Raw genomic sequence first — 24,282 nt, forward strand, 5'->3', positions numbered from 1 at the left:
TGTGAGTTTTACATCAGTCTATTTACTGCTTGGTTTGTTGATTTGACAGTGTGTTAAAGATACATATTCACCAGTGTTGTTAAATGATTTTTAATAGATTTGGTTAAGTTTTGTTAAAGCTGGAGTCTGTAAGTTTTGCCTCTTTGTCGCCATCTCTGTTTGAAACCTGCAACTGCAGTTATTTGCGGAATTATTATCTTTACATGGGTTGTGGATCGGAACGGCTCCTCAGCGCGGATGAATCCGATGTTTGCTGTCAGTCACCACACTGGTGTGGATACTGTACTTCGGAATCACAGATTTTACGTCTTGGTAGTACGACCAAAATGAGAATTTTCACCGGAAAATGTCATCTGAACAAGTAACATGTCTGCCACTTTTGTTCTGACCAACTGAGAAAAAAAGCATTACGTGCTTGAATTTCCCACGGAAACCCGCCAGTACCAATTTTATTAGAAAACATTATTACAAGCTTACATTATGAATCGGGGAAAGGTAAGGAGATAGTTTTGAACACTGTCTGGTTATGTACTTGCTCAAAAATTGATTTTGGACAATTTTTAACCAAAAAAAAAAAAAAAGCTATGGACTGCAGCTTTAACTGAAATAAAGCTGAAATAAAACAAAGATCATATATTAATATTAAACAAAAATTAAAAATTTAAAATGTTGCTTTGGTTGAAGTTAAAAAATAAATAAAAATAAACAAAAAGCTAAACAGAAATATAAAAAACAAAATGACAAAAGCACGAAACAAATTTAGAAAAAAATTCAAAAGTTAATTCAAAATATTATTAAATACTATAAAAGTACATAAACAATTTGAAATAACACTGATATTAGTTTTGATCTAATAAATTAATAATGGTATTCTAAAAAAATCAATCAAATATTTTACAAAAAAATATTGGTTACTGGTTAATGTGAGGTCCAATATTTTGAATTGACTAAGAAAAACTTACCACATTTTACTTTTTTCTTCAAACAGGCCTATATATTCTTACAAAACAGTGATATTTATAAGGCACAAATGCAGTCATAATCACTAGAAGGACAGTGTAAAAAAAGTGGAACAAATGTATTCTAAATAAAACTAATTAATCTTCATATTGAATATACCAAACCATCTCTTCAACACAGCAGTGACTTGGTAAAAGCTAAAGTAAAAAGCTATTAACTCAATGAACCAAAGCGTTTTTGACAGCAACCATCTTTATCAAGGAATTCTGTAATTTGACAACTATAAAAGGTAATTTGGCTTCTAAACCTTTTCATTTAAGAACAAATGACTCCCTCGTCATTTTCATGACCTACATTCGTGACTTCGGCAAACACAAGTGTTCGTTGCATTAAGGAAAGTCAATGTAGAAATCAAGAAATCAATGTAATGTGTGAAAGAACTTGTAGCATATAGCTGCTTCTGAAAACTATCAACATTTAACAAAGATTGGGTTTGATATATTTTCATTGTAGGACCTTTAAATGTAGACAGCATTTAGCATCAGCTGTGGCCTTCTCATCCTTTTCATTTAACATCACCGTCTAGACAGCTCTTTCTATTAAACACACCTGTGCAATGCACAGTGTGCATTCAGGAAAACGTTCAAAACAAACTTTATCTCAGGTGAACTCAGAGTTCGCCAAGCTTTTGAAACAGAAACTTTCTGAAAGTAAATTGACATGAATCAGTTTTTTGAGAGAGTGAGATGTGCAGGTTCTTTGAGTAACATCTGAATTGAATGTGTGTCATAAAACTGCAGTTTACCAATGAGCTGGTACTGCCTTGCTTCCCACCGTCACAAATATGTAACCAATCCCTTCGGCGTGCGGGGCGGGGTTTTTCTTCACTTACTTTCCATGATGTTCAAAGCGTTTCTAAGGATGCTGATTTTTAGAAAGTAGCTGTCTGACTTTGAGATGGTGAAGGGAACATGTTTTGTTTAACATTAGCAACAAATTATTAGCTGTTTGATAATGTAGTCAAGCCAAATGCTAATCAATCATATCAATTGCTGTTATGTGTCCGAAGTTGTAAAACATAAAACGCATTACCAATCTGATACATCGACAAGACTGTGTATAATTCACTCTTCCTCTTCTGTTTTTAAAAGAAGTTTCGTCTGCTCACCAAGGCTACATTTATTTAATTAAAAATACAGTAAAAACAGTAATATTGTGAAATATTATTACAATTTAAAATAGCTGTTTTCTATTTGAATATATTTCACAAAGTAATTTATTCCTGTGATGGCAAAGCTGAATTTTCAGCATCATTACTTCAGTGTCACATGATCCTTCAGAAATCATTCTAATATGCTGATCTGCTGCTCAAGAAACATTTAATGTGTACAATTGTACAAAATATTTGTGTACAATATTTTTTTTCAGGATTATTTGATGAATAGAAAGTTCAAAAGAACAGTGTTTATCTGAAATCTAATCTTTTGTAACATTATAAATGTCTTTACTGCCACTTTTAATTGATTTAATGCATCCTTGCTGAATAAAAGTATTCATTTCTTTAATTTCTTTTCAAAAAAATTAAAATAAAAATTCTTACTGACCCCAAACTTTTGAACGGTAGTGTATAATGCTACAGAAGCTTTGTATTTCAGATAAATGCTGTTCTTTTGAACTTTCTATTCATCAAGGAATCCTGAAAAAAAAAAGTACACTTCTGTTTTCAACATTGAAAATAATCATAAATGTTTATTGAGCAGCAAATCAGCATATTAGAATGATTTCTGAAGGATCATGTGACACTGAAGACTGGAGTAATGATGCTGAAAATTCAGCTTTGCACCACAGGAATAAATTACTTTGTCAAATATATTTAAATAGTACACAGTTATTTTAAATTGTAATAACATTTCACAATATTACTGTTTTTTACTGTATTTTTAATTAAATAAATGTAGCCTTGGTGAGCAGACGAAACTTCTTTTAAAAACATTAAAAATCTTAGTGGTTCCAAACTTTTGGACTGTACTGTATATAGCTGAATTAAACCAATATTTCCACTTGCCATCGCGTAGCATTTATTATAGTTGATCGAGCAGATCATGTAGTCTAAGTTGGTATGATTGAGTGGAGGCGGAAACTAATTTGCATATTCATGGTTCCACGTATACTAAATGAATCAAGGGTGTAGAGTTACATTCAACCTATTTCAAGGCATTAAGAAATTATTTCACAGGAAATGTTTAAATATGTCGTATTGATTATCAAAGATGAATTTTAAAGGGGTGGTTCACAGTTTTTTTTTCTAGGCTTGATTGTGTTTATGGGGCGCAGTTCAACATGTCTTAATGCTTCGTTTTTTAAAAAAATGCTGTATTTTTCATATATTTTAACTTTATTCTACACCGCTCTCTCCATTGCCATTTGAACGGCCGGTTGATTTCCTGGTTCTATGATAGCACTCCCTCCGAAATACGTATTGTGATTCGCTGAAGCATCCGCAAACACCTCACCCCTTACCATTAGTTGTTGCATGTGCTTCGGTGGAAATGTAAATAATGGCATCTATATTGCCGTATCAAATTGAGCCCGAATCAGGGTCAAGCAGAACCTCTGCAAGCACGGTTTTTAAAGGACGTTTCTGAATGGTAAGTATTTCCATTTGTATTTGTGTCAAAGTGTTTAGATATGCTGTCACTTGCAAATGTTACTGCTGTTTATGTTAGCTTTCAATATACGGTTTTATCCTGATTAAAGCTTTACTGTAGCCGAATACATGACTGAGTAGTAGCATTTTTGTAAAGGTATTGTTTAATTTATAGCATGAACAACTGTTTATCTATGAACATAGAAGTTTGTTGGTGTTTGTAGGCGTTTGTTGGAGAAGTATGCAATAGAATTTAGCTAACTGGCTAGCGAAGCCAAACTGCATTGGTCTTTGTTTATGTCCTTGATGCAACCAAAAAATAGATATTTAAAAGACATGTACAAACAATAAAACATGCTTACAGGTTGGGGCCCATAAACAGCTTCTGCTTCTAAAGTTGGAACTGCTTCATCTTTCAGTAAAGCCTTTGTGCAAATTCAGCATTGAACTCGTGTAGATTCTGGAAGCTGTCTTCCGTATTGCTGCGCGACATGGCCTCGCCCATTTTGTTGCGTGTTCCCGGGGGTAGGGTTTATGTTAATTGCAGGGTTTATGATGTCACCAACCCGGGAAGAAGCTTGTTGTAGTCCAAACCGGTCGTAAATGTAGGCATTAAACTGCCATAACTTTAAAAGACAATATCTCCGCATTGAACTTTCAGCGCTCTAACTTTGCAAATACTGTTTATGCCCAAGCAGCAACATTACACACTAACTAAAGTTAAAGAAGTGAAATCACATTGAACCACCCCTTTAAGGGATAAAATTATTGACTACAGAGAGAGACGGCCAAAGATCTCAGATACACAGAAGTGATATCAAAAATCAATCAAAACCAGTGATAACTTTTTAATTTTTGTGACTAAGTACAGCATTCATCCAGCATTATTGTTAACTAAATCTATTTAAAGGCTTTTAATTAATTTAAATAGAGCTGAAATAAATTAGAAACATTAGATGAAAAACTGTAAACAACTTAAATGAGAAATGCTGCCTTGGCAACTAACTGAAATAAATACATTTAATCTGAAGTACTAAAAATTACTGAAACTAAAACTGAAATAAAAATAAAGCTGAAGAAACAAAAATAATACAAAATGAGAAAAGCACATACAATTACTAAAAGCTCATTCAAAATATATAAACAATAAAAACATGAGGGGTTTTGGTTGAAGATCTGATGACATTTAGTATTAGAAAAAACAAAAAAACAAAAAAACCCACAGCATTTTTCAGCATTTTTCACAGCATTGGGTTGAAATATTTAATCCAGCATGTGAGTTCAGGCCTGATCTAATAAGCTTATTCTCCCCATCTGCTTTCCCTCAAATAACCATTTACAAAGTGTGAAAATCAGAGAACAGCCATTTAATATTGAGAAGCACAGTAATCAAATGTGTCTTTTACATTGGCAAGCTGATAGCTGTGCAGACAGATAGTTAGATTAAAGGCTTTTTAGGACTGCAAATTGAATGCAATTGAATCTTCCCTTTCACAGCAGTAAAAAGCACATCAAGATAGAGGGTGGAAAGAGTGGCACCTACTCTTATGCTGATAGCAGAGAACAAATGATTGAAGAAATAAAAGAGGAAAAGCAATCTAACGGAGATCAACAAAATGAAAAAGGGCAGTTTTGGGTGAATACATCTATGAACAAAGTCATCTACAAAAAAAAAAAAAAAACCTGAAGGAAAGCTCACCTCACAGCTCTGCCACCTGTTAGGGATGTTGGCACGAAGCTTTTGGTCACACACTACCCGCTTCATATCCTCTACTGACGGATCAGATGGTACAAGGTCATAGTAAGGGAGCTGGTAGTCCTCATGGATGCCTCAATGGAGAATTTAGAGCACATGTTATGTTAGTACATAGTAGTTAAGACAATATAAAGTATGACATATATTATATATATATATATATATAATACACACACACACACAACAATACATTTACATATTACATTACATACATACATTTTCCAATGTGCTGTTTTTAAATTAACTAACAAACAAGAATTTTAAATAGTGGTCAGATTTCAGGCACCACCATGAATCACTAAACAAGTTGTATTTTTGCATATCTAAAGATAAAGCACTCACAACAAAGCTATCATTATCATGCAACTCGACAAACGGAAAGACAGAAAATAAACAAATACGTCACTGTAGGACATTAATCAGCCAATATCATCATCAAAGTGTCCTACCTCCGATTGAACACCTGCGAGCAATTTCCCAGAACACCAGACCCAAGGCATAGATGTCTGCCCTTTTAAAAGACTCAAAGTGCTTCATGTTAATGGAGTCATCCAACACCTCTGGGGCCATATACCTGTGAACATGACAAATGTCATCAGATGTCCCTCAGCTTAACAAATTATTTACACAACCTCACACATCTCTGTCCACATCTAAACATCCGTTTCATCCCCCTTGGTTACAGTTGCTCGTTTTGACAAGCATCCAAAGCTTGTCAAAATGAGAAAATGAATCTTCCCTTTCACAGCAGTAAAAGCTTTATATAACATTCCACAGGAATTTATGGGATATTTTCTGTGAACAGCATGACTTTCAGTAAAATGTGCTCATAAAGTGGTCAAACATTTTCAGAGGTGGGTAATCCAGGGGTCAAAGAGTAAAAGTCCTGCCATATTTTTATTCCACCCACTGAAGCATTAATGAGATAATTACGTGATTAATTGTGTGATGATTGACCATTATTGAAGACACCTGATGATAACAAGCAGAATCACCAAAGGAGAAAATCACAATTTTTAAGTTACCATCATCGAGGTCAGGGTTTGTTTTAGTTGCGCTCTTTACCCTTGCCTTTTTAATATTAGATTTTGTTTGGGCAGTTTTAACTGCATTAAAACCAACCAGACAAGCAAAGTTCAAAGATGATGAGGTGTTGGTTATGTTTTCACGTAATCATTATTTGACCTGATTCACTGAATTCATTTAGAGCCCAATCTCTGAGTTAGATTTACATTATTGACAGCAGCACTGTGATTATACAGCACAAGATCAGCTTCTTACAGAATTTTTTTTTTTTTTTTTTTTTTTTTTAAAGTTGTCCTTATCACAAAATATATATATATATATATATATATTAGGCACACACAGACATCAAGAATCAGCGTATGAATCTCAACAACGGTGACAAGCAACATATTCTGATAAACAGATCAACTCTGAACATTAGAAAACAAGCTACTAAAAAGTCACAGACTTCACAGTACCCAAGTACTAAGACAATTCAGCTCATAATTTATTCATGCAGCAATGCATGATGGGAGGCATGGATGAATTTTGATTGGTGGCACCCAGAATGCATTGCAACATGCTTTATGATGGCCACCACTGTTGGGATTCACAGGATGATTCTTGATGTCTGTGTGTTTAAATGAGCTCTGTTTTTTTTTTTTAATCAGAACTCTAAAAAAAAATTGTATTGATAAAGCTGATCTTGTGCTGTAGAATCACAGTGCTGCTGTAATCAATAATGTAAATCTAACTCAGAGATTGGGCTCTAAATGAGTTCAGATCAAATAATTATGTGAAAACATAACCAACACCTGATCATCTTTTAACTTTGCTTTTCTGGTTGGTTTTAATGCAGTTAAAACTGCCCAAACAAAATCTAATATTAAAAAGTCAAGGGTCAAGAGCTCAACTAAAACAAACCCTGACCTCGATGATGGTAACTTAAAAATTGTGATTTTCTCCTTTGGTGATTCTGCTTGTTATCATCAGGTGTCTTCAATAATGCTCAATCATCACTCAATTAATCACTTATTTATCTCATTAATGCTTCAGTGGGTAGAATAAAAATATGGCAGGACTTTTACTCTTTACTCTTTTGACCCCTGGATTACCCACCTCTGAACATTTTTGGTATTACTCTTACACAGGCTGGTATGAAGCGTCCCACTGCCAAGTATTTTTTATCTGTCGTTTTACTTTAGGAATTGTTAAATTACATGATTAAACAGGATTAAAAACTGTGGAAACCGATAATGGAAATCACATATCACAGTCAAATGAAAAAATTAATGAATATTTGAAAGCAATTAAAAGAGAGAATATTAGTGTGAGCAGAAATGTTCCCAACTGATCCTAATACATAAATGAATTAACATTAGATTAATAACAGTAATTTACCTTTGAACAAATATAGGCAATTACTGATGTTGTACACACCCAATATCATAAGAATTAATGGAAATTCAAACAAATTCTCCATTATTTGCACTAGCTTGAATTTCTTATTTATGCAATTGTTCTGCAAAGAAATATTCAACTGATGGGGAAAAATCAGCATTAATCAAATGAAAATCCAAGCTGTCTTCACTAATCAAAATCCACAGTTCTGAATCCTTCCATGTTAAGCATATGAAAAGAAATGAACGTTTATAAGCTATAGTTTTAATGATATTTTCAAACTACTATATATAAAACTGAATATAATTCGGGTAATTGGGGTTAATATTTTCTAGGACCACAATTCACCCTTCACTGGAGTTTGATTGACAGGTGATCTGACCAATCATGATGCTGAACCTGCCATTATGTCCAACAAACCAGTCACGAGAGTTAATAAATTCACATCGGTGGACTAGAACTTAAAAAATGGTGTGTGAATGTTTCTAACATTCTATTGGTTCTAATTTTAATGTCTATTACTAGTAGGAAGAGATGATCGGTTCACGTACCACTTGAACTGAGACGCTACAGCGGTCTGTCATGACACATTCAAGAGCCACAAAACAGTATTTATTGTTTGAAATTCTTTAAAAAAATGACAAAGTTTGAAAGCTGAGAATTTGAGTGTGCAGATCTCAGCACTGGACAAAATCATCAGATATGTTTGTGATTGGCTACAATGCTCAACATTGCAAAAATACTTTGTAAATAGAAAAACTTTTTATATTAGTTTCGACGCTCTAAAGAGCATAATCACCAAATCTGTTTATGTTTATCAGTTTATGATGAGACTGAGAGCATTAGCGAGAGTGCAGAATTCAGTCAGAATTCCGAGTTCAGCTCGCACACTGAACAAAACTCTGGCATTTCAGCGATGACTAATCTGAATGCCTCTGATTGGCCATTGCAATTGTAAGCTCAACAGAATTGTGTGTGATTGGTTATAGTGCGCAACACTGTAAAATGTGTAAAAAGTATGACATAACATGAGCAGATCTATATTAAATGCCACAATCGACACTTCATTTAATTTTCATTTTCACTTTATTACTTGATTTAGTTTACATGTGCAGCTGAATTTTTGGCTGAACCCCCGTTAATTTTTGACCCATGGCCAGGGGAAGGCTAAGCCTTACACACGCTCCGCCTATGCGGCCTACAGTAAAATGAAAAAAGGAAAACCACTTCAGTAAATGAACCTCATGCCAATTTAGACTATATTATCATATGTATTGCAGTGCAATACTTAAAATATGCACTACACACTCTTAAAAATAAAGGTTCCAAAAGGGAGTTTTTACAGTGATGCCATAAAAGAACCACTTTGGGTTCCCCAAAAAACCTCAGTTTTTTTTTTTTTTTTTTTTTTACTTTGTGTACAGAACATTCTAAAACAATGTAACAGAACTTGGAAAGGTTCCGTGGATTTTAAAAGTTCTTCATGTAACCACAGACAGATGCCAATAAAGAACCTTATTTTTTAAAATGCGTATATGCTACACAAATCAACTACTATAGTAAAAGATAAAGAGACAAACTACCAAGCATTAATACTTAATTATAAAATACTCTTATTTTTTTAATAAATATAACAACAATATTTGAAAACTGTAAGTATTATGGTAGAACAGTAATGTAAACAGCAGAATTTAAAGGTGCCCTAGATTATGTTTTTAAAAGATGTAATATAAGTCTAAGGTGTCCCCTGAATGTGTCTGTGAAGTTTCAGCTCAAAATACCCCATAGATTTTTTTTAATAAATTTTTTTAACTGCCTATTTTGGGGCATCATTATAAACGCGCTGATTTATGCTGCGGCCCCTTTAAATCTCGTGCTCTCCGCCCACAGAGCTCGCGCTTGCCTTGAACAGTGCCTTAAAGTTTACACGGCTAATATAACCCTCAAAATGGATCTTTACAAAGTGTTCGTCATGCATGCGGCATGCATGCGGCGGATTATGTGAGTATTGTATGTTATATTGTTTACATTGATTGTGAATGAGTTTGAGGCTATGCTGCGTGGCTAACGGCTAATGCTACACTGTTGGAGAGATTTATAAAGAATGAAGTTGTGTTTATGAATTATACAGACTGCAAGTGTTTAAAAATGAAAATAGCGACGGCTCTTGTCTCCGTGAATACAGTAAGAAATGATGGTAACTTTAACCACATTTAACAGTACATTAGCAACATGCTAACGAAACATTTAGAAAGACAATTTACAAATATCACTAAAAACATCATGATATCATGGATCATGTCATTTCGCTGTTGTTCTTGCTTGCTTACCTAGTCTGATGATTCACCTGTGCACAGATCCAGACGTTCTGCCCTTGTCTAATCCCTTTCATAATGATAATGTTGGGAACGTGGGCTGGCATATGCAAATATTGGGGGCGTACACCCCGACTGTTACGTAACAGTTGATGTTATGTTGAGATTCGCCTGTTCTTCGGAGGTCTTTTAAACAAATTAGATTTATATAAGAAGGAGGAAACAATGGAGTTTGAGACTCACTGTATGTCATTTCCATGTACTGAACTCTTGTTATTTAACTATGCCAAGATAAATTCAATTTTTCATTCGAGGGCACCTTTAAAAGATATAGACAGTTCAGGTACTGTTTTTGAAACATTAAAAAAGTACTCTAGTGCTGTAATAGCCTACTCTAGCTCTTCAACTTTGAATCTGAACTTTGCTTTTACTTAAGTATCTTGGTAGCTCCTGACATGATGTCATTCATTACACACAAATTTAAAGTGTCTGGACACGTCGGCGGCCAGAAATAACGCAGATCGTCAGAACATGTTTATTTTTTACATTACAATCAATCCTAAAGAGATGATGACAACTCGCACACCTACATTACAAACTGCACTTCTTTGCGTGCCTGTTTAGCCTTTGGCTTTGCACCCCACAATCGTGTCGGCGCAATCATAATTCAATGACTTAAAGTCAGTCAGCTGCAGAAAAGTTGCATTTTCGTAACTTTTTTCATGTATTCAGAAGGTAAGACAATAGTTGGTTTAATTACAGGTGAGAGTCACTGTGAATTCATATATCCCATGGAAAAAAAGCCTAGAATTTGCTAGGGGGATGTTATGGTAATGGAGGCCCCTCTTCCATGCCCGAGGCCCTAGGCAAGTGCCTGCTCTGCATATAGGTAGCGCTGGCCCTGGGTTTTCATTGAAAAAATGCTACAAATACCACCAAAATATCAGAGAAAATATGCAGAAAATTGAACAATTTTGGTCCGCAAAAATCAGAAAAAAGTCCTACAAAATCCTGGTGGGATTGATATATGTTCATTTGGGAATGAAGGGTGAAAGACTATTGTTAAGCAACAACATTTGACTTTTTTAGTAATTTATGTAAAATTAAATTTAAAACCGTACTTCTGATATTATGGCAGACAGCAACAGTTGCTGAGGTAGGATTGCTCTGTCATGTGTTTAAGGCAGAGCATTAAAGGTTCAGCTGGTGAAGGTGTCTTGTGGGTTACATAGAGGCCTAAAACATGGATTTCCTTTGGAAACCGAGAAAACGGAGCAAGACAACATCACTCAAGTGAACCCTAGGGGGACAGAAGGCTGTGAGGGAGCACTTTGACATTCAAAAGTCACATTCAGTTATGATCACAGCAGGAGACGGTAGTGGGTGTTGTATACTGAAAAATTTGAGTGTCAGTGTGTGGGTGCCACAGCCTGTTACACCCAAGAGTAGTCTATTGTAGTGTGTGTGTGTATGCGAATGGTGTCCAGGGGGCACAGAAGCGAATGGGCGCACCGCTGAGAGCCTCTCGCTGTATATTAGATGTGACACACTCCTGTGGTGACAACAGGGGGAATGGCGTGCCCGCAGCACTGTCCTTCACAACACACGTCTCACCCTCTGAGTGTCCTTTGAGTCAACTCAAGACCTCAGACCTGTTGAGAATGCCTTAGGAGTGAGGTCCCACTCCCAACGGAGTATGTCAAAAGAAGCCTGCATAACAATTTTGGATCATGGCAGTTTAATGCCTACAAAAACAACCGGTTTGAACTACAACGAGCTTCTTCCCGGGTTGGTGACATCATAAACCCTGCAAAACTCTGCCCCCGGGACACGCAACAAAATGGGCGAGGCCATGTCACGCGACATATGGAAGCGGAAGAGTTGTCTACACTGGATGCGAGCGGTGCGGCGCGTCAAAAGAGTATTAAATCAAAAGAGTGATATTGTCTACACCATAGACTGTAGAACCACTGTCTACACAGGATGCGGAGCGGAAGACAGCTTCCAGAATCTACACGAGTTCAATGCTGGATTTGCACCAAGGCTATTACTGAAAGATGAAGCAGTTCCCACTTTAAAAGCAGAAACTGCTGTTTATGGGCCCTTAACTGTAAGTATGTTTTATTGCTTGTACATGTTTTTTAAATGTATAGTTCTGTTGCCATTATTGGTTGCATCAAGGATATAAACAAAGACCACCGTGTTTTTGCTTCACTAGCCAGTTAGCTAAATTCTATTGCATACTTCTCTCATGCTATAAATTAAATGCTTACTTTACAAAAATACTACTACTCAGTCATGTATTCAGCTACAGTAAAGCTTTAATCAGGATAAAACTGTATATTAAAAACTAACAAACAGCAGTAACATTTACATGTGACAGCATATCTAAACACTTTGACACAAATACAAACGGAAATAAACCGTGCTTGCAGAGGTTCTGCTTGACCCTTTTCATCATTACTGCTATCTGGGTCTGATTCGGGCTCAATTTGATAATATAGATGCTATTATTTACATTTCCACAACTAATGGTAAGGGGCGTGGCGTTTCCGGACGCTTCAGCGAATCACAATACACTGGGCCAGCTAACCAATCTGAGCACATTGCGTATTTTGGAGGGAGTGCTATCATAGAAGCAGGAAGTCAATCCGTCCGTTCAAATGACAATGGAAACAGCGGTGTAGAATAAAGGTAAAATATATGAAAAATACAGCATTTTTTTAAAAACGAAGCATTAAGACATGTTAAACTGTGCCCCATAAACACAATCAAGCCTAGAAAAAAAACAGTGAACCACCCCTTTAAAACACAATGCTGAATTCTTAGAAATGTACTCTTTGTATTCATGCTGGTTCTTGATAGGGATGTGCAACAGCAATCGAGTACTCGACCGTGACAACAACGATCGATCATGTAAACGATGATTGAAATGTTCTCCTGATTGGTTTGCAGCACTTTGGGTGGCGCCCTGAGCTCTGATTGTTTAGCTTGCCACAGCATGCCTCAAAAGACCTGAGAGAGAATGGCCTCAAAGTCACGTAGTGATGTCTGGCTTCACTTTGACAAGATAGATGAAAATACAGTTCAATGTGGCTGTGCAGCGCCAAGCTTTTATCTTGCGCTGAAAATATCCTTTAAATTCTATTCATAATGAATTTAGCAATAATCATCAGTGATTTTCATACTGTAAAACAGCATTTTGTTTGATCAGAAAGTGCAAATTGAATCCAAAATATTGCTGAAATATTAGAATAAATAAAAAAATTACAATAGTGACACTATGTAGCCTAATAGATTTTGTTGTGCTTTCAGTGGCTGTGTTTTTATAGTGCAATCGGAGTTACACTCACGTTTGCATTCGTGAACTTTTTGCAGATGAAAGTTGTAATGGCTACATCTGATTAATCTAATATAGGATGCGTTGGGATATCAACATTTATTAGCCTAACATGCTGAATGCGCTGCATATCAGTGTATAGTTTCATGCTCAAATGCAATGCCCGATATCTGAGTTATTTGAGATGGTCATTAAAAAAAAAAAATTAAAAAAAAAAAAAATACTGATGTTATAATAATGCAGCAGTGCTTTTTTCGTCATATTTGTTAAATAGCATAGGCTAATTCGTATAATTTGCAAGGCTTCGAAAATGCGCATGCGATTTATGGAATCACTTAATAATGTAGATGAAAATATAGCACAAATCTGCCATATACATAGCATTATAATGAGAACATTATAAAAATCTATAGTAAATTCAGCGCCGAAATTACACAGTAAAGCAGTTTGTTGATTTTTTTCAAAAAAAATTATTATAAAATAAAATGATTACTATTATTAATAAAAAATTATAAATAATATAACTAAAAATATAACATTACGCTATTACTACTTAAATAAAGTTTTCTTTCTAAGAAATGTATTCTTTTATGATAGAATGTTTATCATAGAACATGTGCAATCAAGTAATTATTTGTATTACTTGCATTTTCAAACAATTTAAAAAAAAACATACCTGTCTACAGGAGCATCTGTCTGGATGTGATTGGATGAGGGGGCAAAAAAGCGTGCATTATGTGACTTTTATTTCTGGGATTTTTTTACCCTCTTGTGAAAGTGTGAAAGAGATGTTATGTCACTGAATTGCAACAAACAGGCTCTAAGTGCTATCCTAAGAAACCACTCACATTTCACTCTTGCAAAAACGTGAATCACTGGTCATTTCACAACACTAAGGCTCTTTTTACACCTGGTATTAAAATGTGTGTTTGGTTGATCCACAAGTGGATGATGCTAAATACAGGTGTAAACGGGGTTTAAACCATTTTGAGCTTGTCCATTTTTGACCACTTCCAGAGGTAGACGAAAACGCATTTGACCGGATTGCTTTCGTAGTGTAGACGCTCATGTGGTTGAATGTGTTTGAACAGCCACAAAAGACCGCCTACTCTCTGCCTACTGAACTAACATGTCAGCATTATGGGAAGAGCGCTAGCCAGACGGGAGACCCAGTTTGGTTGGGCTGAAGACCCAGTTTGGTTTGAAGATGAAAAATGTACCAAGCACAATGTTCTCTCACCATTCCTGATTTCTAACACACACTCTTAGGGCCAGATTTACTAACAGCTTGTGCCAGCGCAAACCCTCTTTTGGCATTAAAAAACTACTGTCAGGATTTACTAAAGACATGCAGTGCAAAATTAGTGCTGAAAAGGTGTAGACTGAGTTGTTTTTGCGGCTGACTTTATCGCATATGCATTTGTAGGAGTTTCCCTTTCAGATGCAAAATTTATGGGAGGAGAATATTTAAATGAATCACGCAACGCGATTCACTAATGTTTGACCTCGTCAATTTACTGGTATTTGCGCCATTATTTAACGCCCAAAAAAAGCATGTCTTAACCCATTTTGCGCCATGACTGCAATTGTTACTGCTAGGAGGAGACACCACAGAGAGCAGAGAGCACGTGGTAAAAGGGAGTGTGGTTCTACTCGTATTAATTTCTTTGGAATGCCAGATGAAGATGTTATCTGAACATATCATTTACCAAGCCATGTTGGCATATATATATATATATATATATATATATATATATATAGAGAGAGAGAGAGAGAAAGAGAGAGAGAGAGAGAGAGTGTGCCTGTGTTGACCCGCACCTGATGAGCATCAGCTCTGCTTATTTGCGTCCCAACGCTAATTTGTGCAGCTCTTAAGATTGCGTTGGTCATTATGTAAATGATTTGACTGCGTCTGCGTACTTTAATTTGCGCATCAACAGTAGATCATGCGCAAAACTTGCCACTCCCATCTGCGCATTTCTGGAATTGCGCTCTCATGCTAATTTGCCCCGTTTAGTAAATCTGGCCCATAGTGTTCGGCATGGTCTTGGGGCTGTCAGAGCAGAAACGTAAGCTGATGCTCTCCATGCATTTTTGCGTCATCTCTGGGCACGTTCATATGTAAATTGAGCAATTAGATCGAAAAGATCTGAGAAAAAAAAGTGAAAAAAAACCCTGTATATTTACCTGTCCATAGACCCTCCCTTCGAAGAAAACAGGAAAGAAGTGGTTGAAAGTGGACAAAAGAGACGGATTAAAATACCAGGTTTAAACAGGAATGTGTCTCCCTCGACTACTTGTGAATCGATCCACCAAAACACATCTTAATACCAGATGTAAACAGGGCCTAATATTCACAGGCACACAAAGCCCTCATCTCAAGCAAACACTGTGGCAGAGCGTGAGTCTGCAGACTGGATCTAGACACATCACTGTGAATGGTGCAGAATGATGAATTACTGACCTTTTAGTACCCACTCTGTGGTTGGGTGCAATGTCAATGGTGTCTGTGGCTGAGTCATGGCGCACAGCCAATCCAAGGTCAGCGATGCAGCAAGTACCATTCTTCTTCACTAAGATGTTTTTGGATTTCAGATCACGATGGGCAATGGCAGGCTTACCTGAGGATTGGACAAGATGCAGTACAGCATGAAACATGCTTCAAATCAGTACTCCTCTGATAAAGGAAAATGTCTAACATTCTCCAAAAGAAGAGCAATAAATCATATCTCTTCCATCTTAATTGAGTCTTTTTCTTAAAGGGTTAGTTTACCCAAAAATGAAAATTATCCCATGATTTACACCTCAAGCCATCCTAGGTGTATATGACTATCTTCTTTCAGACAAACACAATCAAAGATATATTTAAAAATATCCTTGGTTGTGAATGGGGGCCACATTTTGAAGCCCAAAAAAAAAATGCATCCATCAGTAATAAAAGTAATCCATACGGCTCCAGGGTGTTAATAAAGGCCTTCTGAAGTGAAGTGATGGGTTTTTGTAAGAAAAATATCCATATTTAAAACTTTTTTACGCATCAATTTGCGGCAAAGAGCGGAACAGTTACCTCTGACCAGACGCATGATGCAATGACGATTGCTGAAGCGCAGAGGATAGAGCAAAACAAAACATCAGTCTCGAATTATAAGTCTAAAACAAAAATTTTTAAAGAGAAATGTTGGAGGCATTTTGACATAAGAGAAGAGAGGAGCTTGAGTTTGTTGCCCTGCCCTATTTGTTTGAACAGCAAGAGGCGTCTAAACATCCTACATCCTGCGTCATACATAGCATCAGGGGATTACTCATTTGGACCAAGTCGACTTGCGCATCTAAGCAAACTAATAACAGGATGTGATGTCACAAGAGATCCTAAAAAAGACAGAATGCTCAAGCCAGGGATGCAAACAGGTAAGGGGGAAAAAACGTGAGAACATTGCGTGGGGCAGGGGGTATGCTCCGCATGAAATTTTTTTTAAAGATATTTGTTTTACATGCTCACTTGTAGTTACTTTAAGGGTTTTTTTAATTAATTATTTTATTACCTTATATGTCCAAAACTGTAATTTTTCACCAAAAAAAAAAAAAAATTAACATTGTTGAAACATTTTACCAAAATCAACATTGGGTCATGTTATAAAAGATGAAGTGCTATGCATGCAATTTAAGATGGTATTGGCTGATTAGATGGAAATAAATGCTCTCTCTTCACCGTTCCCACATCTCAGACTTTAAATACATAAAATATTATCGTTTATAGACGATATAGAGTAAAGAGTAAAGGAAGCACTGTACAGTACTTGTTCTTTACAACCAGTTCTTTATTTACCCTTGTAGGTTCACAAGTACCCTTGTAAGACCCCCCCACCCCCCATAAAACACTTTCTCATTGGATCTATGCAAATCCCATAGGTAACCTATTTTGATCTCATAAAAGTGAGTTGTGACTGAAAGTTGAGGAGTTTGCATCTAGCATACTTCTCTTCATAGAAAAGCTACGCTGCCCATTACAGTTTGGTACAGGCATCAGAAACACCGTCTCCTTGCAGAAGATTTTCTAATGTGTCTGTTTTCTAACGGAGGAATTCCTGCCACTGTTTTGACTCCTTTACACATTTCATAAGTTCTTCATGAATTCACAACTGGTAAAAATACTATCATACAACGAGCACATTTAGCCTAGCACACAGCATTGTTTTGGATGTTCGGTAAGTTCCATCTCTAAATATACATCATAAAAGCTGTTTTTTTGTATTTTTAGGTTTGGTGTTAAAAATAACAGTGTGAACGCTAAACCTGATTTTCCACTGAAATTACTGTCTGTCCCAGGAACTTTTTTCCCCCCCAGACCTGTTGCTTGTCTGCGTTTCCATAGTGGGCTAAAGTAACGTGAAGATTAGGCAAGTGACATAGGACTGTGCACGACTTTCCAGTTCCCACTGGATTTCGTCCTCCATGTATAAGCTTAATAAAGCCTGAACCTCGTCGTCGGCCCATCGGTCATATTTTTTAAACTCCATTGTTGATTCGAATAGCAAACAACTCTTACTGCACAGACTTTTAAAATGGTGGTTGAAATAAAATTCTGCATGGAGTCAACCAATCAAAATGTTGAGTGAACTTAACAAATCAGCATGTTCATCACCCAAGTCCCACCCCCGAATGTTCCTGAACTTTGAAAAAGTCCTACCTCGCAAGCAGGGACTTTCTGAGGGGGAAATTTTTACCCGAAACAAAACACACATACCCCCTTTCCAACAGCACGAACCGGGTACTAGTTCAGAGCTAGTGCCAGGTTTTACGTCACTGTATACGTCTCATATTTCACAGCAAAGCTAGCGCTGCAGCGCCAAACACAAACACACCAAGCTTGTTTGAGATGCATCGGCTTCTCGCAGAGCGATCGGCACATGACATCAAAGCACCGCGAGAACGATCCCAAAGCACAAGGAGAAACGCTCCCGCGGACCTGCGGCACTCCAATGTCACCCGCCGATCGGTCCGCGCTGCTCTGATGCATCTCGAACAAACCTTCCATCAACAATGGTGGACATTTCGCTACTATTAATGCTCATGGCTTTGTGAACCTACATCAGCATCCAAACATGGCTCGCCGTAATTTGTATATAGACGGAGATTACAATCGAACTAAAATTAGCTCGATTAGCTGCTATTTCAAAAATGCCGGTCACAAGTTTCTTGTTGGTCATGGTAACCCCGCCCCCAGCCTCTGACGCAAGCGGTTCTTACTTCCAGCCCAGCAATGTTTTGGTGCTACTCACAAACCACTTTTTCTGGTTTGGAGCTGGTGCTTTGTGTGTTGAAAGACAAAGAACTGATTTGAAAATTGGCTCTGGTAACAGAGTACCACCCCTAGTTCCTGGGTAAAGTTCCTGCGGTGGAAAAGCGGCTTAAGTGAACCAGTACTAAAACCTCGTTTCCACTGAAATTACCAGGAACAATTTGTCTCAGGAACTTTTTTCCTCCCAGTTCGCAATGTGTGGGTTGTCATCATTAATTTTTAAGTATTTCCACACCTCTGAGGCTAACATTGTTTCTGCTGCTGCCGCTGGTGTCTCTGTGCATTGAAAATTCTGTCAGTTACGTCACGTGAGGTATCGGTCTTTGGTATCGGGGGTATTTTTACGAGTACAAGTACACAAGCTTGGTATCGGGCCCAATACCGATACTGGTATCAGTATATCCCTATTTATATGAAAATGTTTGTTTGGTTTTTCAGGAAGGATAAAAGATAAAAGTTATTTGTATATTGTGACTCACCTTGAGTGCCCACAATCTCCATATGCAGATGAGCCAGACCGCTGGCGGCGGAGAGAGACAGCTTGATCATGCCCTCCACTGTGACCGTGTACCTGTTCAGGTAGTCAAAGAGGGAGCCGTGCTCATGGTAATCAGAAACCAGCCACAGCTGAGTCCATGTGCCGTTATCTGAGAAGCATAGAAAGAGCAGAACCACTCAATGCTTTACACTTCTAGGTTCTGGCAGCTCAAAATACTTTATACATTTTGCTGAATGTTGGTTGGGTAGTTTTATTGAGATCATTATTGTATATGCTGACACATATCTTTAAAAAAAAAAAAAAAATTTTTTATGGACAAATCCAATGGCAAAATCTAAACAGGAGGGCAGCTGATGTCTGATTTATGTAAATTATAAAATTAATAACAAGATTTGAATGTGGCTCAATGAATCATATGACTTCCTGGGCCGCCATGTGTCCCACGACACACTTATAGTCCAATGAGTGATCCGGGTTACTTTCAGCTGAAAGACTGTTTCACAAAGAGCAAAATCTAGTTGATAGAATATTTTAGAGCAGAGCAGAACAAGAACATTGCTATAATAACCTATAATAAAAATAATTAAAGAAAAAAAAAACATAATTTTCCATGATTTTTCCAGGAATTTTATCATATTTATTTTTCTGGGCCTGGAAATCAAAACTTTCAAAATTCCCTGTTATCCTGTGAGATCGCTGACTGTAAAACACTGTATATATAGTACAATTGACTAATAACACCACAGAAATGTGAAGTACTACCTTCCTAAACATACTTAGGCTAGAGAGCAAATATGGTTCAATCAAACTTAATGGAACTGAAGCGCTTTCATTGTTGTCTGACCTTTGTTGTCTGCAGCAATAAATCCCAGGATGTTCTCATGACGAAGCATGACAGTCTGGTAGATCTCCGCCTCACGGAACCAAGAGCGCTCCTCTCTGGAGGAAAAGATCTTCACTGCCACCTCTTCTCCACGCCAGCGGCCCCTCCACACCTCTCCAAATCGCCCCTTCCCTATGCTTTCCTGGAGGATGATGGTCCTGGCAATGGTCCTTTGCACTAGCAGTGGTAAACCTATAGAAGACAAGAAAAAGCAGTCAGGGAAAAATACAGAAAAAGTCAACTTCAAGCTTACAAATCATTAAAAATATATATTTTGTCAGAATACACAACAACGTCTACTGTCAAATGGAGAAAGATGCTTTGTCCTTAAAACAGTGTAGTTACGGCATCTGCCAGCAGGGGATAATAGAGCCATGCGAACCAGACAAACCTTGAACACTTAATGAAGACTCATTATCTCATATCAGACATTGTGTAGTCATCCAGGTGCTTAAAAAAACAAATACACTGCCAAATATACAGTGTTTCTTAACTAGACAAAACCATTTAGTCCAGCGTCTGGACTAAGATCTTAGACTAAAGATAAAGCTTACAGCGATTCCAGCTTGGCGTGAGGCTCATAACTCACGGAAAGCATTAAACTGTCAATTTAACATCCGCAATTGTTCCCAAGGGGCTTTGAAAAAAAGGTTATGGTAAAGAATTGGCTTGAGCATACTTTGAGGTTGATGATGAGTAATACAGGAAAAAACATCCTCCAAATACATAAAAATGAAAGGGAATTTAATGATTTTGATGGAATCTTTGTACATTAAGTGATATTAAAAAAGGGTACAACTGGATTCTTAGAAAGAAAGGCAAACAATAATGAGCTAATAGTAGTATGTAAAATACCTGAGCCTGATCCAGATGTGGTCATGTCATAGATAAGGTCCTTCAGCGTAGTGCCGTCAGCGAGGAACGGGTGGTCCATAGTGGGGTCTTCCTCACTTGGCACACGATGGTGGATAATGGAGCGATTATGGCACATGTAGAAGAGCAGCACCAGCATGAAGCTCAGAATGCAGATGGGGACGGCAATCACTGCGGCCAAGGCTATGGGACTCAGAGACTGGGGTTCAATATCAGGCAACTCTGAAACAGAAAGCAGCAAAGCACATGCTTTAGGCCAGGGTTCCTCAGATCCAGTTCTGGAGGGCAACTGCCCTGCAGAGTTAAGTTCAAACCCTAATCAAACACACCTGAACAAGCCAGTCAAGGTCTTCAGAGTTAATAGAAAATTGCAAGTGAGTTTGATCATGGTTTGAGCTAAACTCTGCAGGACAGTGGCCCTCCAGGGCTGGATTTAAGGAACCCTGTTTTAGGCTGTAAACCAGTGGTCCCTAATCAGGGGACCAGAGCCCAAAAGTGGACCTCAGCAAACTTCCAGGGGGGCCCCAATGTCTTAAAAATAATTTAAATTTATATTAATATTAATTCAATTCAGACAAACACTAAAAATAAATATGTACAACATTAAACTGACATCATATTTTTGTTTTTATTACAACAGAAGTACCATCAGCTTACATATCAACTTGGATAAGAAGGCCTTCGAATACTGTCTCAGAAAAAGGGGGGCTTTTAGAGTCAAAAAAGTTATACAACATCGAGTCTTCCAAATTTGTTAAATTTACTTAATGAATTTGGCCAACTGCCTGGCTATAAAGTTAATTATCAAAAGAGTGAACTAATGCCAATTGGCTCGATGATTCCAGATATGCCCCCTCTTCAATTCCCTTTAAAGGATTAGTTCACTTCTGAATGAAAATTTTCTGATAATTTACTCAACCCCATGTCATCCAAGATGTTCATGTCTTTCTTTCTTCAGTCTAAATGAAATTAAGGTTTTTGATGAAAACATTCCAGGATTATTCTCCTTATAGTGGACTTCAATGGCCTCCAAATGGTTGAAGGTCAAAATTACAGTTTCAGTGCAGCTTCAAAGGGCTTTAAACGATACCAGATGAGGAATAAGGGTCTTATCTAGCGAAAAGATCGGTCATTTTCTTAAAAAAAAATACAACTGTATATGCTTTATAAACACAAATGATCGCCTTTAAGTCAATGCATGATCTATATTTGGATGACACTTTTGCCTCTTTTGAACAGTTAGTCTAGAAATTTGTGAATCCTAACACACAATTTTATAGGTATTTACAACTTAGAAGCTTTGTGTCATCAAATTCAAACTGCTTCCCCTATTGTCCTCATCAATCTCTCATGGATTCTATTTTTGAGAACAGGAGTGAAACAGTCCATAAGCAAAGTCTATGGACTACTCAATTTGCACAATCTGGGTGCCTTACAATTTTTAAAACAGAAATGGAAAAAAGAAATGGAGGATCAAATATCAGATGATGCTTGGCAGGAAGTAATTCAGAGAATACATTCATCTTCTGTCAATCTTCTCCATTGTTCCAAGGACAGATTGGCTTAAAGATTAAAATTGATGTGGACCCTTTTGGTCATGCCCTAAATTGCTAGAATACTGGGGTTTTTGAGACCTTTTCTAACATGTTTGGCAAACCCATTGCTCCAGCCATTTGCGGGTAGGGGGGGGGTCAAGAATTTAAAAAAAAAGAAAAAAAAAAGAGGTTTTTTTTGTACCTGCATCAGCAAATTATTCGCAGAAATTTTAAGCAAACAAGTTTAAGTTTGCTTGTTGTTTATTTACTAATTTATTTAATAATTCACTTCATTTTATTATCACGGGAAGATATGTGAATCAGTGTCCATCATTTTGCGAGCAACTGGTGATAAAGAAAAATGCCACGTCGCAATATGGAAAATATTTTCATTTTAAACCATGAAGGCGAGCCAGTTGATATCACACAAACAATGTGCAAACTTTGCGTGAGAGTTATGCGGGTGAAAAAGTCTCAAACTCCAGTCAATTAGGCCTATTCACTACAGAAACTGAAAGTAAAAACTGACTGAGCTTTTGGCATCTGATACCGCATTAACGGTGCATATTCTCTTAGAGACAATGACAGATGAATATAATTTATTTTCTTAATATTTCTCTTGTGGCCCATAGTGAGATTTTTTTTTTAATTTTTCGTGAACTGAGAACTATTTTGTGTTAAACAAGTTGTTCTTTAAATGAGGAGTAAGCTAACTAATATTTTATTGTCCCCGCAGTGCGTTGGTTATGCAGTGATGCACTATGATATCACGGGGCAAATGAATTGCAATATTAATTTAATAATAAAAGTAGCATTAAAATAAGAAAAATAATTTAATAGCCCTGCATGCCCATCCGCTATATGCCACTGTGAAGGGATAAATGGCATTCGGGCACGGCATTAAATCGATTAACTGTTTTATCCAAATCCACATGCATGGACCGTTCAGTGTTCCGAGTCTCTCCTGTCTCATGATGTTTCTCATGTGTTTTCAGTCGGCGCAAGCAAGAAATGTTTACTGGACTGTGGTCTAGCTTTGACTCTCTGAACAGTGGCTGCACAGCCAAATTTTTATGACCACGGACAGTGCGCGTGTGCATGTGCCGAATGCGTCTTTCTGCGTTCATGGGCAAAGGAATATCTTTGAAAGACTCGTGCGCTCGGAGGGCAAAGGAGTATCTTTGAAAAGGCTCACGCACTCAGAGGGCAAAGGAGTATCTTTGAAAGACTCGTGCGCTCAGAGGGCAAAGGAGTATCTTTGAAAGGCTCGCGCGCTCAGAGAGCAAAGGAGTATCTTTGAAATACTTGTGCGCTCAGAGGGCAAAGGAGTATCTTTGAAAGACTCGTGCACTCAGAGGGCAAAGGAGTATCTTTGAAAGACTCGTGCGCTCATGGGCAAAGGAGTATCTTTGAAAGGCTCGCGCGCTCAGAGGGCAAAGGAGTATCTTTGAAAGACTCGTGCGCTCATGGGCAAAGGAGTATCTTTGAAAGACTCGTGCGCTCAGAGGGCAAAGGAGTATCTTTGAAAGACTCGTGCGCTCAGAGGGAAAAGGAGTATCTTTGAAAAGGCTCACGCGCTCAGAGGGCAAAGGAGTATCTTTGAAAGACTTGTGCGCTCAGAGGGCAAAGGAGTATTTTTGAAAGACTCGTGCGCTCAGAGGGAAAAGGAGTATCTTTGAAAAGGCTCACGCGCTCAGAGGGCAAAGGAGTATCTTTGAAAGACTCGTGCGCTCAGAGGGAAAAGGAGTATCTTTGAAAAGGCTCACGCG

At 37.4% G+C, this 24,282-nt stretch overlaps 1 protein-coding gene across 1 annotated transcript in view; it reads right to left on the reverse strand.

Moving 5' to 3' along the window:
- Positions 1-24,282, reverse strand: part of tgfbr1a (transforming growth factor, beta receptor 1 a) — a 45,980-nt gene that overhangs the window by 2,453 nt on the left and 19,245 nt on the right. Inside the window, exons 3-8 of the mRNA XM_048162512.1 lie at positions 20,961-21,200; positions 20,067-20,297; positions 19,203-19,370; positions 15,889-16,045; positions 5,813-5,937; positions 5,307-5,437 (exon numbers count right to left, since the gene is read on the reverse strand). Of these exons, the coding sequence (XP_048018469.1) occupies positions 5,307-5,437; positions 5,813-5,937; positions 15,889-16,045; positions 19,203-19,370; positions 20,067-20,297; positions 20,961-21,200 (1,052 nt within the window). The remainder of the gene's footprint in view (positions 1-5,306; positions 5,438-5,812; positions 5,938-15,888; positions 16,046-19,202; positions 19,371-20,066; positions 20,298-20,960; positions 21,201-24,282) is intronic.

This window comes from Megalobrama amblycephala, linkage group LG17 (genome assembly GCF_018812025.1).
Source record: "Megalobrama amblycephala isolate DHTTF-2021 linkage group LG17, ASM1881202v1, whole genome shotgun sequence".
Lineage (NCBI taxonomy): Eukaryota > Metazoa > Chordata > Actinopteri > Cypriniformes > Xenocyprididae > Megalobrama > Megalobrama amblycephala.